The sequence below is a fragment of the Montipora foliosa genome, chromosome 2 (assembly GCF_036669935.1).
Source record: "Montipora foliosa isolate CH-2021 chromosome 2, ASM3666993v2, whole genome shotgun sequence".
Taxonomy (NCBI): domain Eukaryota; kingdom Metazoa; phylum Cnidaria; class Anthozoa; order Scleractinia; family Acroporidae; genus Montipora; species Montipora foliosa.
This window is the reverse complement of record NC_090870.1, coordinates 23,524,543-23,544,111: the sequence shown is the minus strand read 5'-3', so window position 1 is coordinate 23,544,111 and position 19,569 is coordinate 23,524,543. Positions and strand designations below refer to the sequence as shown.

General features: G+C 38.9%; 1 protein-coding gene across 1 annotated transcript in view; it reads left to right on the top strand.

Moving 5' to 3' along the window:
• Positions 1-11,545, top strand: part of LOC137990581 (probable ribosome biogenesis protein RLP24) — a 13,016-nt gene extending 1,471 nt beyond the window's left edge. Inside the window, exons 3-6 of the mRNA XM_068835720.1 lie at positions 6,889-6,961; positions 9,642-9,705; positions 10,192-10,271; positions 11,405-11,545. Coding sequence (XP_068691821.1) covers positions 6,889-6,961; positions 9,642-9,705; positions 10,192-10,271; positions 11,405-11,478 — 291 coding nt within the window. The 3' untranslated portion in view covers positions 11,479-11,545. The remainder of the gene's footprint in view (positions 1-6,888; positions 6,962-9,641; positions 9,706-10,191; positions 10,272-11,404) is intronic.
• The last annotated feature ends 8,024 nt before the right edge of the window (positions 11,546-19,569 follow it).

Genomic DNA, 19,569 nt, shown 5'->3' with positions numbered 1-19,569 from the left:
CAATGGCAACAGCAATGGCAGTCGTCGGTCAACATTTGCGGGTAACAGTGCACTGTTACCCGCTCAGAGACTTTTGGGGGAAACAGTTTTATTGTTAGGTGTCATGTGACCTCAAAGTAACGAATGAGAGCATGCGCTGTTGGGGGAAAAAATTCAGCTATATTACAATATTATTTGTTGTGTAGGTTATAGTTTGTCTCTAGGAACTCGTTTTGCCAATAATCTCAAAATTTAGCAAGCATTCATCATTTTCTTCGAGGGAAAAATTAGCATTTTCAGCCATTTCTACTGCTTTTGTAAGACTAAAAAGTTTGTAAAAAACCAGTCAAACTGGTCTTCTGGCGGCCCCAGTTGTTTGAAAGCTGAATAGTGCTATCCAGTGGATGAATCACTGTCCACTGGATAACTCAATAATAATTATTGGTTTTGCTAGTGTTTATCCGCTGGATAGTGATTTATCCAGTTGATAGCGTTAACCACCTTTTGAAAAACCGAGGCCTGGAGTACAAATAGCGTGAGATATTTGTACTCGTTTTGGATGTTATTTGTACTCTGCTGACTGCAGTTGAATAATAATAATTATTAAATTTTCAACCTCTGTTGTACCTTGATTAGTTCACATTTTTGAGCTGCCATTAAAATAGAATTTTCGGTGCAATGTTTCTGACAGCAAGTTGTATATTTAAAGGTCGCCCATCTAGATACTAACCCCTGCTGGAGAGGCATTAACTTGAGTGAACTTTTGATGTGGAAAGCTGTCAGACGTGCACAGTGCACACTTAAACTTGCTGTGAAAAAGAAGTTGAAGCAAACTTTATGTCTGCCTCGAAGCCCATATTTCTCGATTCCCTTCTATTTTCTTCAATCTTTTTGGGTTTAGTATTTTAGTAGTAACTACATGTCTTCTCAAGGGCTATTTACCTAAGACATCTACCATAGCACTATTATGATTTATGATACCAAAGCAATATTGTGCACTACACTGTATTAGAGCCACACATTACGCAAGGACAACTTGAATCTCCTGGAAAACAAAACGCAGCGCAGTTGACAGTTACGAAATAAAGCACTGTGTCATGTTTCTGCGCTACCACACGTACGCAATGCATGCCTATTTTTATTGTATGCCATCCTTTTGTTTTGTTTCTTCATTTTTTCCTACCTGTGCAGAAAATCAGATAATCTTGATGGCAAGAGCTAGGGTTACTTTTGACTGTGCAGGTGCATAAATTTTTTTGGTTGGACAATCACACGGGTTTGTGCGCTGTGAAATCGGACAACCAAGACTTTAACAATAAAGCTTTCATAAACAGGTTGTCAGCAAGGCAAATCAAACACATTACTGCAAAAAGCAACTCAAAGTTTTGTGGTAGGTGAAAGTCTTTTCTTTTAGTAACATTTCATGGTGCACTCCCAATGCACGCTAGCCAGACAAAGTTCCTTTGGTCGGATTTCATTTTGAAAATATTACATGTAGTATTGTAACCTCACACTTTTCTGTCATTGCTAGTTTTTAGAAACTATAAACTATCATAAATGTAACATTCTCACCAAATCCTACAAACCTTGGATTTAATTCAGGCCAAATAATTATTTTGTGGATCCCTCCGTTAACGTTTTTCAGCATTTCTTGTCAATATGACAGTTCGGGGGTGGAATTAGAGTGCACTTGAAAACTTGAATGCCTCTGCATTTCTGTTTATAACTCAATAACAGGCTTGGTCAAAAGAATTTCAGTGACTACCTTAATAATTTGGTGAAATCAAAAGAAATTTAAGTACTGCACCTGTTGGTCAAAATAACGTTTGAAGCAGAGCCATCTAAGCAGACACATTTGCTTCTACATGTACATACATGTATCAGTGATGGCGTGACACTTTGTGGGTTCCATTGTCACACTTGTAACCGTTTGTTTGCAGTTTCTAGATAGAAATTTAAATTTATTAAGAGGGGACTAATGTAGCTGTAAATTTAGCATTTTTCCTAAGAGAATTTTCAGGTTTTCAAACCCTGTTTTGCAAATGCAGTATTTTCAGTGAGGTGCATAAGGGTGAACAAACTTTAAAAATGGGCATTGCACTGTGCAACTCAGTCACTAACACATACAAGAAGTGCTTACCTGTAATTATTCTCTTATTAAAAGTTATATAATTATGTAGCAGTTTAATTGTGTTACCTGAGCCAAGGGAGATCTAGGCAATCCAAAAGGATCCTTGTGAGATTCGCAGTCCAAGCCTTGACTTATGGATTTATATGTACATTTTAAAAAGTTAGAGGACAGACAACTTTTGAAGGCTTAAAAAGTAAAATTTATTTATAGTGTTCCAGGTATCTCCATATCATTTGAATGTGAATGCTACATTATAATGCAAATGCAATACTCAAAGAATCTGGATCAGTATTGTTTTTTTGGTTTTCAACACCATAAAAAATAATGCAAGTCCTAAATTTACATCTTTGTAACACTTGGACGTTATTATGATCTCTTATGCAAAATTTAAAGCAGGCCTGGTTATAATTTATCGTCCGCCACCATCTAGGAAGAACAAGTTGACTGTATCGATGTTCTTTGAGGAATTCTCTCAGCTTATCAAACACCTAATGGAAGACTACATGTATAATCATCCACTAGTTATTGCTGGTGACTTTAACTTCACCGTTGATGACCTGAACCATCTGGATGCCCTTAAATTGACTGATCTCTTAGAGTCTGTCAACCTAATCCAACATGTTAAGAGCCCTTATACTCATCGACATGGACATACTTTAGACTTAATCATAACCAGGAAGGAGCAAGACATAATGGCTGATGTCCGGGTGCTTGCCGATGTTTGCCCTGACCACAGAGTAATATGCTGCAAAATCAACCACTCCTCCTCTTGGAAAGATCCTAAAGACTTATAGAGAAACAAAGAGCTTGGATGTTTCTAAATTACTATCCAATATTGCTGATGCATTCTTACAGATTGACTGCTCTACATCTACGCAATCATTAGATGATCTTGTCTCCCTATATTAGTGATTCCCTTAAAGGTATCTATGACACCTTTGCTGCTTCAATTCAGATACAATGGATTACACACCGTCCGCAAGCACCATGGTATTACGACAATCTACGACAAGCTAAACGATGGTTCTCACAGCTGACAAACAGCAATTTGAATAAAAATGCTGTGAATATAACTCTCTACTCTACTAACTTTTTCAAGAGTAGAATAGAACAAGCAGACCGAAATCAGCTTTTCACACTTATCGATCGCCTTTTTTCTGTAAACACTACTCTTATGATTCTCTTGAAAAACTTGCTGCTTTCTTCATTGGTAAAATACAAGACCTAAGACCACATCGTGAAGAACAAAGAGTACTTCACTGTGAGTTTCCTCAGTTCACGCCCCTATCAAATGAAAGCATCAAGAAAATCATATCCTCCTCTTCGAACAAGGACTGCTTTCTTGACCCGATCCCAAGGCGTGGTATCAAAGATAACATATTAAGTTCTACAGGTACTATCTATCATCAGCAGAATTGTGAGACAGTCGTTTTCAAATGGCATCTTCCCGACTTCATTAAAAAAATTGCTGGTTTGTCCAAAATTAAAGAAACCTGATCTTGAGACTGATGTACTCGCTAACTATAAACCTACAGCTAACATACCATTTCTTCCATCCAGGTTCACACCTACTTGAATGTCAATTACCTGTTTCCTGCTTTATAGTCAGCTTATAGGAAATATTTTTCAACGGAGACCGTGCTACTTAGAGTTACCTGTGACAACTTAAAGACTCTCAACTCCAACAGTGAAGTAGTGCTTGTGCTCCTAGACCTGTCGACACCTTGGATCACCAAATCCTCCTTACGAGGCTAAGAAAATATTTTAATTTCACGGAAACAGCTCTTAAATGGTTCCCCTTTTACCTGCTTGGTGGATCTCAGTGAGTTTCTACGGCGGATTCAACAGCTATGCCACGGTGTGTAGAGTATGGTGTTCCCCAGGGCACTATACTCGGGCCATTGCTGTTCGCTCTCTATATCGCACCTCTCCAAGATGTAATACAGCTGTAGGTAGCCATGGTCTCGAATCCATGTTCAATGCGGACGACGTCCAAATCTACATCGCTATCAACGATCCTAAACACTCTGTTGACTTAGTAGAGGTTCTAAGGGGATGCATCAATGATGTTTTTGCATGGAACACTAAGAACATGTTCAAATGCAACCCTACAAAGACTGAAATATTACATTTCACGTCGCATTTCAACAGGCAAGCTTCAGACTACGAAACATTATTGTTAGCAAACACCCCAATAAAAGTGAAAACAAAAGCCAAGAATTTTGGTGTCATCTTCGATAAAACCTTGTCATTTGCTGAACACATAAACAAAATGTGCAAGAAAGCCAGATATGCCTTAAGTTCAGTCGGTCGTATTCGAAAGTACCTCCATTTCGATGGATTGAAAACCTTGGTAAACTCCTTTGTGATTTCCAGACTCGACTATTGCAATAGCCTCTGACATCCCAGAATACCAGAGAGATAAGTTACAAAGAATTCAGAATACTGCAGCACGAATGATAACAGTAGCCCGCAGTTCCGATTATATAACACCTCTATTGAATAGCCTGCACTGGCTACCTGTGGAAGTAAGGATTAACTTTAAGATTGTTCTTATCAGGTATAAAATCTTGAATGGACAATCTGCTGGATATCTGGAACCCCTGATTAAGGAATATCATCCACCAAGAGCACTACGATCGTCATCCCGTTCGGTACTATGCACCCCAGCCGTAAAATCCAAAACATACGGAGGACGTGCATTTTCTATTGCAGCACTTCAATTATGGAACGCTATCCCAGGATATGTCAAAAATGCAGAAAGCGTTGTTTCATTTAAGACAAAACTCAAAACATTTTTATTTAGGAAATTTTGCTACTGATTTTTATGCTCAACTCGTGATGAATATAATTATAAATACACCTTTTGGTCACGCACAACTTGTGACTGGAATAAACTCCCCCCTGATGTACTCAGCCTTGATGATAACAATGCTTTTAAAGTGAAACTACTGCACTAACCAGTCCCTACCGACCACCTGCATTGTCTTTTTTGAAGACTGATTTTGAAGAATCTGTTATGTAGATACATGTAGATATGCAGCCATATAGTGAATGTGGGTAAATACTGTAAGCAAATACTAGAATGATATTGATAAGACAATGTTTACTGACATAATGCTTAACCTTAATTATGATGTTAATACACTTGACACAAATATAATGAATTTGGTGATGCCAGGAAAGGTGATGGTCAATTCACATAGTGACACACCCAAATATCTTAAGATCGAAACTTGCTGAAGGCATTGACAAGCTAAAGTACATGTTAGTTGAATTTACTTTTGGATGAGGTTGGAAGATAAAGTATTAAGTTTTATTTCAATTTCAAGTTGACTTGTTGGCACAAAGCAAGTGATAAGTATTTGGTCGTTCAGAGTTAATGGGAATTAGAAGTTCATCTGTATAAATTATAGTGTTTTGGCATGCATGCGTTTCCCTCCATGTAATGTATTTGGTAATTTCAACAAATTGCTATTTACAGGGCCATGTCAAGTGGATAAAAGGGTCACAAAATAAGAAAATCGGTTTTTTTTTAAACCTAAAAGTAGGAACAAAATAGCAGTATTTAAATGAAAATGCATAATTTATTTATTATACTCATCATTGCGAGGTTCAAAACAATTGTTTTGTCAACATGAAGCACAAGCTTACAACATTTTTCTCCAGCCATGAGAATGAAAAATAGGGAATGAAAAAGAATCGAATTTAAAAGACGCAGAAAAATAGGAAATAGCAATAGCTTGCATGCACGTTCATCAACTACCTACTGTGCAGCTTCCTACAGTTCCCCTATTATCTAACCCCTGATTTCAATCCATGGCGTTATAGTAAAACCTCCGCAAAAGTTACTAGTTGAAACTAGTAATTAAAATTTAGGAACTAATGAAGAAGAGGACGTAAATAATGCTGGCATTTCTTAGAAGGTTTTTTCTGTTGACAAGAAAGAATTTCAAAGTAAAGTACATTACTAATTTTTAAAAGAACATTTCAAAGGCTGTGCTTGCTTATGTTAGCTTGAGATTATATACAGTCAAAAAGAAAGGAATAGCGAACTCATCTTACCTTAGCAGACTTCAACTGAAAGTGGGGCCTCGGCCGAAGTCCCACCTCAATCTATCTATGACATTTAACTTGAAAATGGTGCATGAAGCCACCGACAAAAATTTGATCATGCAAGAGCGAAAGACTGTAAAGAAGTTTTACCACCGAAAAACTGCTATTCCGAAAGAAAAAAAGGTGTACACGATGCTGTTGTTATAAAAAACTTCTGGAGCAATTAATGGAGCAAGAATAATTAATGAAACAAAACGTCTTCCATTTTGTTTGTCATTTCGCTCGCACGCGTGTCAAAAAAGCCTGGGCACAAGCAAATTATCAAAAGTCTCCCTTGCTGATGGCAAGTAAAAGTTAAAGAGGAACTCTTACCGAAGCCTAAAATTATTATCAAAACATTTGGCCCACTGTCTCTTTAGAATAAATTAGCATGTTTATTTACTAGTCCAAGACATTTACTAGTCTAGAACATTTAAGTGTACCGATTGTTGCTACAGTTGTATAACCCTACCTAAATAATTTGCCCATGTACTTTAAAGGGTTTTCATCTTGACACGTCAGTAATGTGATAGACAGACAGTAATGTGCAATAGATATTTTCAGTGAGGAAATTGTGAAAATAAAGGGACAAAACTGTGACTTTTGTTGGAAGTTACTTCATGTGGGCAAAATTCCAACAAATGTAATTTAAGTTTGATTTGCTTTTATCTTTACATTAATAGGACAGTGCCTTTGAATTTGAAAAGAAAAGACATGTCCCAGTCAAATACAATCGAGAGCTTTGGAGTAATACAGGTGTGTACACGTAGCTAGTACAAAAGAAGATTTGTTTTATCAGAGGTTTCATTAGAAGCCGGTCACTGGCGGTATACCGCCGTCTGTTTGTCAGAAATTTGTCTCTCACCGCCGGCTACTCTGCCTTGATTTCACTCAAACCCTTGTAAAAGGTAAGAGTGACTGCCGCTTACATTGATTACCCCAGTCATCTACTGCAAAAGTTATTGAAACCCCTGTTTTATAAATCATTTTAAGTTTATGTCATTATCTTGTTTAAAAGGTCAAATTATTATGATTATCATTCGATGGATTTTTTCCTTCCTTTTCATTGGCCGAGAGCCCACCATGTGACCTGCAAATAGCTGTCTACAAATAAGTGTTTTGCTGTAAAAATATTCTGCTCATGCGTAATTGAAACCACTCTCTTGTGTGAAAATGGCAGTTTGCTTTCCTGAGCTTTCAGAAAAAGATTTAATTGTTGGAAATCAGTCATCGAATGATAAAATAATTATTGAACTCGGTTATCGCAAAATATCATGATTTGTCAGTGTCTCGCAGATCAATTATTTTCCTCAGCCTTTGGCTTCGGCAAGTAATTGATCTGCTCGCCACTGACAAATCACGTTATTTTGCTCAACCTCGTCCAATAATTGTTAATTATTATTATTATTATTATTATTCTCCATTGAGCTCTGGCTTTTCTCGTGCCAACCTTCGTCCCATTGAGTCCCAGTGAGTCATAACAAATAACCAAGGGTCCCCTGGGGACACTCTCTTGGTACTTAAAAGTCAAGCACCTTCCTTAAACTTCTGGCAGTTCCCGATACATGTAGCATAGTTTTCTGCAACAGTCCAGTTCTTACCCTAATCCCTGATTTATCAATCCACTGTCCAAGTTTCTTAGTAACACTTCCAAGAGCCCCTACAACAACCAGTACTACATCAATGTTTTTTTACACTCCACATTCTTCTACTCCCTTACTCTAAAACCAAATATTTTTCGATTTTGTTCAAATTCCTTTTCATGTACCCTGCTATCTCCAGGGATAGCAATGTCCACAGTTATACATTTGTTCGGTCCTTCTTGCTCACTAGAATGATGTCAGATATTCTTGTTCAACAACGTTATCACATTGGATTTTCATACTCGAAAGCAGCTTTACTTCACTTTTCTCCACAGCACCTTCTAGTACATGTTTATGCCACTTTTCCTTCCTTTCAAGCTGTTGTAACTCACCTAACTTCCAGTATATAATCCTCACCACATTATCATGTCATCTTTTACATTCCTTCTGGGCCCACTTTTTGCACTCACTTACTAAGATGACACACACTCTCTCCCTTTTCACCGCACATGCTACACAGGGGTGACGCAGCAGTCTGATCAATGTGATGTTTCATGTAAATTAAAGCCTGTTCCTGTGCTGCACATACAAGAGCTTCTGTTTGAACCTTCAAGTCAGATGATCTAAGCCAGCTCCAATTCTGTTCAGCATCTGTGGTTTCCGGCATACAATGTCATGTATCTCTCAGGAATTGTCCATGCATTGCTTTATCTTTCTATTTCCTTAACCCTTCATCTGTCCATCTCTTTCGAAACTCATTTTTGCTGACAGTTTCAGCTGTTTCAGTAATTCCAACAGTTTTTGCACCAACTAAAGGTACAGTTGTACCACCCCAAGCTGTTCTTCTCACTCCTTATACAACTCTCGCAACTTATCAGTCCATGCCCACCGTTAACTCTTGGGACATGGACATGCAATCTATCAACATCTCCTTTTGGGTGTAGTGCACCATTAATTGTCATAATTTTTCTTGTGGCGCTGTCGAGTGATCTTACCTCTTCCTTTGACCACCCTATGATACATGTACATTGTACCTGCTCCATACCTGATAACTGCCACTGCCCAAGTGTTATTCGCTGATATTTTATTCTTGCCATTCAATTTTGTTCTTAAGGCAAGTTTCAATCTCCTTGCCTTGCCGTGCCTTGTGATAGAAACTTGGTGACTAAAGAGGATGAGAAAATAACCAACTTTTCTCCTCTGGCAAAGGAAATCAGAAAGATACAGCGGATGTTGACAATGATTGTGCCATTGGAAGTTGTTTTTTTCGGTGTGGTGTCTGGTTGGTTGGAGTCTTTTTGAAAGATCTTGGGATTCCAGATGTGTTGGGAGGATTGTAGGCCTCTGCAATCATTAGGACCACCCTAATCCTCCAGAAGACACTAACAGCGCTGACTCTGAGCCCCAGGTCTGGGCCCAGTACTAAGCACTGTTTATGCCTGCAGAGTTTGAATTCCATCTCCTTGCAGGTTCTGTTCCCAGAAAGTCAAGAAGAATTATTATCATCATCATTATTATTGTTATTGGTGTTGTTGTTGTTGTTATTATTTTCATGTGTAAGGCATTTTACTTGGATTTACATTGAAAAGAGGCTAAGATGTGCTCAAAGTAGCCCTCAATCATTTTTGACAAAAAACTGACAGCTGAAGACCTGTGTACACCACTCACAGATTAAGATATGATTGCAAATTAAAACAAATAATGGTAATAATTTTCTGCATGTAACTTGCATGTTTCTGTAGTCATTATAAATTGTGGGAGTTGTTGAATTTCATGTGGTAGGAGTGACACAGAACAAACTTGACTTATCATGTGTTTTTGGTACATGTTTGATATGGTTATTTGATATTTAGTAAAAGCAATGAAGAGAATAGAGGAAATCAGAAGCAAGAGGCAAAATCTCCACATTAAAAACAGGTTGAGTTCATTTTAAGTTTTTACGCAACTGCATGTGTTGTTTCTACTTTTGCTGTGAGTCCTTTTGCTATTGTATACATGTACATCTGTTTTTTTTTTGTTAACCTTAAATCATTGTGAACTTGTGTAGTTAATCAAGATACAGGTATTTTATGAAACTTTATGCCAAAGGGTTTTGGAGTTTTTGAGGGAATTACAGTCTGCACATGGACATAGATCTGTATTCTATAGCCTGTAGCCCCTGACAGACAAATAGTCGTAGATTAAATGTAATTATGCCTTCCCATGCCATTCAGAATGCAATGTTAAAATATTGAACACAATAACAGTCATCACAGGGTTCAGAGATGTTTGTAACTGTTTTCACTGTTTTATGACATTCTGGGACCATCTTAGGGAAATGCAATAAAGCAATAATTATTGCTTCGTGCTTTAGTCTTTAGGTGATTTGTGGTGGATTGACAATATTTGTTTTTATTTATCAAGGTTGAAGCCTGACAAGGAACTGAGGAAGGAAGCTGATTTGAAGGAAGTCAAACAAGGAATTACACTCCTTGCTCCTCCAGGTTTGTTTATAAATTATGACTGTTAAGGTTATTTTGTGGTAGATCTTTCTTCGTGAACTAACTACAGGTTATTGTTACGTAAGGTTTTTTAATGACTAATTATGTCCAACTACTTGGAAGAAAAGTGCCTGGCCCCAGTTTCTCATTACGCTATCCACAGGATAAATCTCTGACCATTGGATAGCGCAATTGGTTTCGCTTATGACTTATTCACAGGATAGTGATTTTACCAGTAAGATTTTTTGAGGCTTGTTTTTACTGACTTACGTTAGGCACTCATAGTCAATCAGATTGGGGGAAGATTTTATGAAATTTGTGTGGGAAGTTTCCCTCAACAGGGAAATGCTGGTTGCTGTCATAGCCTTGAAATTCGATCAATGAATTTATTTAAAAAGTGCTTTACACAATTGGAATGTGGATACATTTACATGTAGGGGTGACCACTTGGGATCCGGGGGGGCACCCATATTAAAAAGGAAGGGATGCTCGGCGGAAATTTTAAATCAAACCCCAATAAAAGACCAATCTGGGTGTGGCTATTTTTGACCTCTAAAAGAGACCATATTAAAACACGGATATATAAAAATACAGTGCCTTTTAATGGTGGCAAAGACATCTATGATCTAATACTTTCACCTACGTGAAGAAATATAAGAGTGTAAAGTGTAATAATCCTTACGGGACTGGTATACAAAAGGAAAATTGAGTTTATCAGATACAGAATTGAGAAGGTACATGTACAATGTAGACAGTCATTTCAGGAAGTCCGAGTCTAAGATGTCGAAGAAATCGCTCTCGTGTAATTTCAGCGCAAACGGAAAAGTTGGTTCGGTGGATGTCCTCTTAGGTTATCCGACCAAATATATGGATACGGGTGGTTTAAGTATCAATTGTAGGTAATAACAGTCATGATAAACCAATTCAATGTTGCCTTCAGATGTTTCTTTCATAAATTTGCTGAAACTGTGCCTCTTGTTCCCTTTAATTAACGTTCTCAAATTCTTTGTGGCCTTTTCCGCCTACTCTCGATAGTTTTTTTTTCACTTGTCATTTGATGTCGTACAAAACTGGTTGTGCTTGGAGCAGGTCGTCTTTCTTTAGTTTCACCGATTTTGTATTTCATTATTTCATAGTTGAAAAGAAGAGACTCGGACAGAAGATTTCTCAAGTCATGAAAGAATCTGAAAGCATGGAAACTGACGAATGATAACAGAATTACGGACTTTGCTGCTTGAGATTTAAAATAAAAAAGAAGAAACCGGAACTTTAACTACGTCAGTTGTATTTTTTTGTAACAAAACCACCGCGTGGGGGACGCATTCGCGTCATTAACTTAAAAGTATTGAATGTGTTTTACGCTTTGTTGCAAGAAAGGACTCGTACTTTGTCTGGGCATAAGTTTTGAATGATGCGGATCTACGGCGTGGCCAACAAGAAAACACCTCATTTCCCGTCCTTTCATCAGAATTGAGTCCTGTTGGACAGGATGGATACTTGGATGGGAGACCAACTCTCCTCCTCGCTATGAACTTTTTATCCGAGTTTCCCAGTTTTTTTCTCACACCAGAAGTCAGCATACGAAGATGTTGACTTTTTAAAAGATAGTTTTTCGGTGGTTACTCAAGGATACTCCGAGTGACCATCCCATTATGCTATTATGCGTGGATTCTCGGGTGTTTATAACACTAAGACCTCACTTATGTCCAGGATCGATCTTGTTAGCAAAAATTTGCTAGCAAATTATTTTCGCAATTGTCGCAACAGAGATAAATGCTGAAACAATTATGACAAACTCATTTACAAATATCGCAAAAATCGCAAGAGTAACAAATGTAACAAAATTCAAGGCTTAGTACCTTAGACTCACTGATCTAAAACGAAGACTGTGATTTAAAACGAAGACGATTTGATCTAAAAGGAAGACCCTGTGATCTAAAACGAAGACCCATTGATCTAAAACGAAGATTCACTGATCTAAAACGAAGACCCATTGATCTAAAACGAAGACCTACCTTCTGTAATGTCGGAACGATGCCAAACAGCTTATGGCTGGTCAGTGGTGTACGACGACATTGTGTGTTGTGGAGCGGTGGACCAGCAGGAACAGTGAAACAGCTGGATGTAAGATATAATATATCTACCTAATGTAAAATTCAAGGACGGTGCCTACTATTGTTATTCCGCATACGTTCTGCGCATCTCGAGATACTGGGATTTCCTATCGGCGGTGCTTATTAATACAGGGATATTTTTGCGCGGTTCAAAACTACGCGGAGAAGTGATCGAAAGCAGAACTTAGCAAGTGCTCTTGGTATCCAAATAGAAAATTGGGGGTAACCATGCATTTTTCAGAGATGATTAAGCTTCAGTTTGGAATAGGACGCCATACATTGCTTTGTATTTTAAAGCTTCACAGGTGATTATACAAAGTCGTGCGCTCTCATTGGCTCGCTATCTCGGATTATCAGCCGATTATCACCTCGACGGACAAAATTGCTGCCAGTAGTCGTTCTGCCACTGTAAGTGAAGATGATTGCGCATTGAAATGTTTCTTTTTTCTCTTTTTTGAAATAATCACCTGTGTATTTATACTAAAACAATTATTCGCCTCAGGCTCAGTGATTATCGGTGATTATTAAATTCTCAACCTCGGATAATGCAATTCTCGTGCTCTGATTGGTTCAATCAATCTCGGTTATCAGCTCATATACCTTAGTTTGACCTTATATGGTAAATGATTGATCTAAGTGTTGCCAAGCTAAAAGTATTTTCGCCGGAAAGCGAAATTTCTCTCTGAAGAAAGCAAAAAAAAAGTTTTTCTGGACAGCTGGGTTAAATTCCGACGTTTAGAAGTACTCGAAAAGGTAAGAAATGTTTTTTGTGACAAGCCTGCGTCTGTCTGACCACAAGGTGTTACACGACATCGCATCGGTTCTCATCAAGTTTTTTCGATTTCGCTCGGATGATTTGCTCCCTTTTTTCGCTCGCATTTCGTACTTTCTAAACTTTTGGAGTTTAAAGGAATTTAATAAAACAATTATTCCATTCGCGCTTGTTGGATATGAGACTGGTTATAGCCAACTCGGCGCTACGCGCCTCGTTGGCTATTTACCATCTCATATCCAACGCGCGCTCATGGAATAATTGTTAAATATTCACCGATAATCACTTCGCCTGAGGCGAATAATTGTTAATTAAAAATATTGTTGATTAATTATCTTCGAAAAATGCGTGGTTACCCCCACTTTTCTTTTTGGATTTCCATAACTCTTGCTAAGATCTGCTTTTTCCGTTTAGTCAGTAAACCGCGCAAAAATACCTTTGAATTAGTAGGCACCGTCCTTAAAAACTTGTTGGCTACTTTTACAACCAGAACTCACATCACCAGCTAGCGTTCAAAGGGGAACTGGAACCCTGAACATCGCGATTGTGAGATAAAACAACTTGATTTTCTTAAAAAGCAGGATTAAGGAGCGGGGGTACAGGATCAAAGACCAAAAAGGGTTGTTTTCTTTTCTCTAAAAAGGCTTACAGTGTATGAGGCCACCTAAGGAGAAACAGCCATAAGCCAAAAAGGGACTTTGCCGAGAGCTGGAACATGTAAATGTACAATAACAGACATTTCTGCAAATCCCGCTTGACAGTTGGTGCAGTTTCTCTGTTCTAACCATCGAGGAACAAAGAATTTCAAGGTGAAATCGGAGAAAAAAGCCGAATACAGTGAAACCTCGATTTTACGAAGTGCCAAGGGACGGCGGAAATTGGTTCGTTATCTCGAGGGTCCGTTATATCGAAAACCTCCATATAACGAATCTGCGGAGAAACAACCAAAATCTTCGTTATAGCGAGGTATAATTTATAATTGTTTTTAATGTGTTACGTTACGCTACCCAGCATTTCAGGATCTGAACGATTACTTCTTCCTAGTGTGTTTCACTTGTTTTCGTTATGTAAATACCAATGAAATACCAGGTGATGTTTCGCGCGAAAACATGATATCTTCACACTTGAAAATAACATGTTTTATTTTTGTCTCAGTTCCAGGTTCGTGAGCGGGTGGAATTTAACAAAACCTGCAATCTGATTGGTTCCGGGAGAGGGCGTAATTTCCTCATCCGGGACGCTGAGAAACAGCGAAATATATTCAAATTTGCAAAATCTTTCGAGGCTCGCTTACAACTAATTTGGACACGGCGAGTCAACGGTTCACTTGAGCCTCGATACGGTGAAAGCAAATAAGTGAACGGTTGACCAGCCGTGTCCAAATTCGTTGTAAGCGGGGCTCGAAGGAATATATTTGGCTGTTTATCTGCAATGGATACTCGCTGGACCTTGAAACTTGGTCAAAGAGAAGTAAATTTATCCGTGTGGTCATCGCCGAAGTTTGAGCCAAGAGCTCTATTGTTTTTCGGCCAATCAGTGTAAAGTCCAGATTCGGGACTACCGGCAGACGACTCGTTAAGAAATTATATCAGGCGTACCTTTTCCGCCCTGTCTAAAGAAAAGTGCGCCTGATCGCAGGTTACTCTAAGCTGAACTAAAGCTCAATGTTGATTATGATCAACTATTCACCGAAGTAGAGGTGGCTAGTGGTGGATATTTACCACTAACCACCGACACTGGCACAAAAAGATGGTTTTGACTTATTTATTCCTGTAAAGATTACAACATTTTCGGGCGCAAATTCCGCGCGATTTGCTCGAAGGTGAATAGCAAAGGATATCCGGAGTTTGAGAAGCCAATCAGCGCACGCGTTCAACGCTATCCACTGTGTATACTAATTCAGCCTGTCATACTCCATTCAATTTTCTTCAATTGCGTTTCTGTTCACATATACAATAGGCAGGGTAACCTCGCGGTGTGAGACAAAATGGCACCGTATCGCGTGGCTGCCACGATTATCATATGCTTGAGACGAGAAGAGAGCCAAAGATAGCTTCCGAATCTTCTCTCCATAAAGTGATTAGAAGTTTCGTCTGCTCATACCACCACGTGTTCGCCATTCTGTTCAATTACGCACTGTAATCACTTCAAACAACCTCCTTAAGGTTGTTTGAAGTAATAGGCCTTTTGCAACAAACGATCACATGGTACAAAATCGGCCATGCTGGAGGGCAAGCTCATTATTATTTCCCCACTAGGACATTAAAACAAAGGCAAGTCAAGCTTGACTGGTTCAGGTCTCTTTGTTTTTTTGTCCCAGTGGGGGAATAATAATGAGCTTGCCCTCCAGCATGGCCGATTTTGTACCATGTGATCGTTTGTTGCAAGAGGCCTATTATAATTCAATAGCCCCATTTCGATATATTAAAATTGAGTCCTTAAGCCTAGTTTTCATATGTCGGGAAAATCCCAGACGATCAGGAATTTCGCAGTTTCCCGACCGTCCCAGTTTTTGTCGAGTATCGGAAAATCGATTCTCCCGATTGTGACTTTTTCGGAAAGTGGAAAGTGCGGAAAAAAGTGAAAACTTCCAATTTAGAGGATTGGTAACGAGCTAGAGCCATCGCCGACGTCTCCGACAGTACAAATTTGAGTTTTCATATGTCAGGAATGATCGCCCACGATCGCAAAAATCTGGGAAACGTCGGGAAAATAGAAACACTTCCTATTTTCCCGATTGTCCCCGACCATGCCAGATCGTCTGGGATTTTCCTGACATATGAAAACTAGGCTTTTTACACAAAAGGCGAGGGGAAGAGGCTCTGGGGAACAACCTTATACAGATCCGTATATTTATTCCCCAGAGCCTCGAGATGATGCCTTTGTTTAGGACTGAATTTTAATATATCGAAATTGGTCTATGAGGAAGTTCTATTGGGAAGTAGGCGACGGCATAAGCGCTACGAAAGTTTTAGCTCTCGCGTTATATTTCATAGTTTTTAATCTTTTTAGTCATTTACACCATTTGTATCGTTTTGATTCTGATGCACATTGCACACGTATCAACTTTGGAAGTCAGTAATGGAAAGGGACAAAACGTGAGATGGAAGCCACAGTCAGCTTTAAACCGGCTATTACTGTACATCGGACGGGTCTTCTTGGAATTCGATGTTGTTGAAATGAAGTGAGCATGGTCAATTTTTATTGGCAGCCGAAGAAAACACTATTATAATTGACATTACCATCTTTATGGATTTGCAAAAAAATGCTGGTCCTGATGATGAGCAAAATTCGACTCAAAAAATCTCTCGGGTCACATCCTATTGTAAGAGTAAGCTTCTGGCTCCACTTACCGAGAACCGTACCGAAACCGGCTATTGATGTTGTCGTAGCCTTGAACATCAATCACATGTTCAAATACAGAGGATCAAGAGCAGGGAAAAAAAGCAGGTTGAATGGAGATGATCAAAGGTTAATTCCTGTTGTGACTGACCGTAGAGTTGAAGTAAAACCACCTTAACTCTAGGAACTATGCAAATTTAATCAAGATCAAGCGATGCCAAACGCACAAACTCACTGTCAACTCTGAGCTTTCGGCCCCCTTTTTCTGGAATTTCTGGATCCGCCCCTGGGTCTTATCAGTTTATCCTGAGATGGGAAGGCTATAAAAAGTTGGTAATCCAATCGACGATTCCAGGAACCCATAACACGACGATTCTTGGCTCTTTGTTTGACTGCGATATACATCGTAGCTCTACAATTCTTCTCTTTCACATTTTGTTTTGTAACTTCAAAATTTCCGTGGTCTTTGATTTTTCTATGATGTTCAAAACCTGTCATGAAGTTCGAGTTAGCCTGGTTTAGACGGTACGATTACTCTGACGCTCGCCATTGCAACAATTCGCATGTGAAACACGCAGGCGACCCGGACGTGAACATATGTTACAAATTTGACAGGCAGCTTTTCATTTTCCATCGAACCAACCTCTGATTGGCAGTGACCTGGACAGATGATTACAACATGTCGTCTCTCAACGCGTCTCTCATCTCAGTTCATGTGAACTACAAATGAGTCAACTGAGGTCAAGTACGAAACATGACAATGGTAGATTATGTTACATAACAATGACAGAAGACCTGATTCGAACCGTCTTGACAGACTAACTACATATGTATTCGTGTAGGGTTGACTGATGTTCACGACTTTAGTAAAGGCAGAAATCTCGATTCACGCACTACAACTTTAAAGGATCACGCGTCACGGTTAATATATTATTCACGAATCACGGCTGTATTTCTTCAGTTTTCCCGATTCACGCTCTTTTTTGGGGTCAATTCACGGATCACGGGAATGTATGCCTTCTTATTCAAAGAAGGCATACATTCTTGAAATGTGCGGGTGTTATTAAAACGAGGAACCGCAGACTGCCAACTTTCACCTTGTAAAACCTTCTACCGCACAACCATTACATGAAATAGGTAGTTCACCTTGCTTCCTCTGAAAAAGCCTTCCGCCATTCGTCAAGGACGAGAGGTCACAATATGACCAAGTCCAGTCCACCGCACTTTGGCGGGCTATCCGTTTATTAGCAAGTTATAAAAAGTAACAGCAAACCAGACAAATAAAAACTTGTGCATTTTTTTTTAACTTCAAACAAAAATAGTCTAGCGTTGTTTTGGGAAAAAAGGTGTTTTTGAAGTAGTTTTGCGGGTTCCGAAGGTTCTGCGGTCTGCGGTTCTCCTTTTAGGGCGCGTTCGATTGACCCTATCCGGAATAAGAATACGTGGAGTGATGATTAAAGCGGTATGTTTGGCAAACTTATTCGACTCTGAGATTAAGGACCTCGACCAAACGCTGTTGCAGATTATGTCGAGGTGCGTAAAGAACACAAACGACAATTAACAGATTGTAATTTTTGTTCTAGGGTCATTTTTATATTTCCTCGTCACATGCGATTAACTTTGTTTTGTCTTGAGTTAATCGGCGCCTCAGACTAATATCAGTTGGGGTTCAGGGATGGCGCAGTGGTGAGAGCACTCGCACTCACCAATGCGGCCCGGGTTCGATTCCCAGATCTAGTAGCGTCATACGTGAGTTGATTTTGTTGGTTCTCTACTCTGCACCGAGAGGTTTTCTGCGGGTACTCCTGTTTCCCTTCTCCTCAAAAACCAACATTTGACTTGATTTGCGTTAATTGTTAATTTCACTTTACAGTATCCCCAATTAGTGCTCCGGCGCTAGAACGACTAGACACTTTTAGGAAAGGAACTTTATTTAAAAATAAAGTTCCTTTCCTTTTTTTTGTCTCCTTCTCGCAGTGGCTTATAACATAGAGGCCAAAATTATTGTCTAAATGCTGATTGGGTGAGGTAATTGCCCCGGGCAAAATTACTTTCATTATTTTCATGTAGTAAGTGTTTTTTGGCAGAGCTGGTTTCATTGCTTTGGCGTTGTCGTACAAAAATAAAATTTTATTGTGCTGATTTGTGCGTTTTTACAGTTCATTGACGCTAACTGAACACTGAAATGGCTTCCTACGAAATTGAGCAAAAGCGTCGGTTTTAAAAGATAAATGAGAGAAAATTTGGCCTTTTATACTTGATTATAAACAAGCACTCGAATGTTTCCTCGTAATGCGCGACTCGGGCAATTTCTGCAACTTCTGAAAATACGCGATTTTAAATTAATCTATAATTTTACTCGGCCCCATGCAATTAGTATAGTTTTATCACCTTGTTTCGTAAAACCAAATTTATGTGTCTCACTCCACAACGACGCAGCACCACAGTTTCTTTAGAAAGTAACTCCTTCATTTATCTACAAATCACTGAACTGTTAGCAATGCTAAACAACTGCGTCCTCGTGATTATTAGTACCTTAAAGTTCATGAAATAAGGCAGGTCAGGCAGTGCAGTTATGAACCTTGTCCAATTTTTTTCTGTGCTGCCAGGGAAAGAAACTCATCCTTGTTTGGAAAATCGTCATGCTGGCACCATGGTACTAACACTAGTGGTTGTCATAACTAATGAAGGAATTGGCTCGCAAATCTAAAATACCTGCCCCTTTCATTTTTTCTTTGCACACAATAACCGGTATTTTGAATTCCTGCCACCTGTTGAACTTTCTTGGCTCTTAATTTAATTAATATTGTGCATGGCAGGTTTGTGGACGCTAAGAAATCATGGTATACTCTTTTTAAAAATTTACTTCTTTACGAAATTTCGAATTACCAAATACAACTTGAAAAATTTCGGCTGCAAACAGTGTTATAGTTTAGTTCAGTGTCTCATGAGTGCAATAGAAACAGCAAGACCCACCCAATGCAAACACGCCTTTATTTATTCTTCTTTGTGATTAAAAGACCTTTCTCATATAGTTGAAAATCGTCATCTCACTGAAAGAAATTTGTACAAC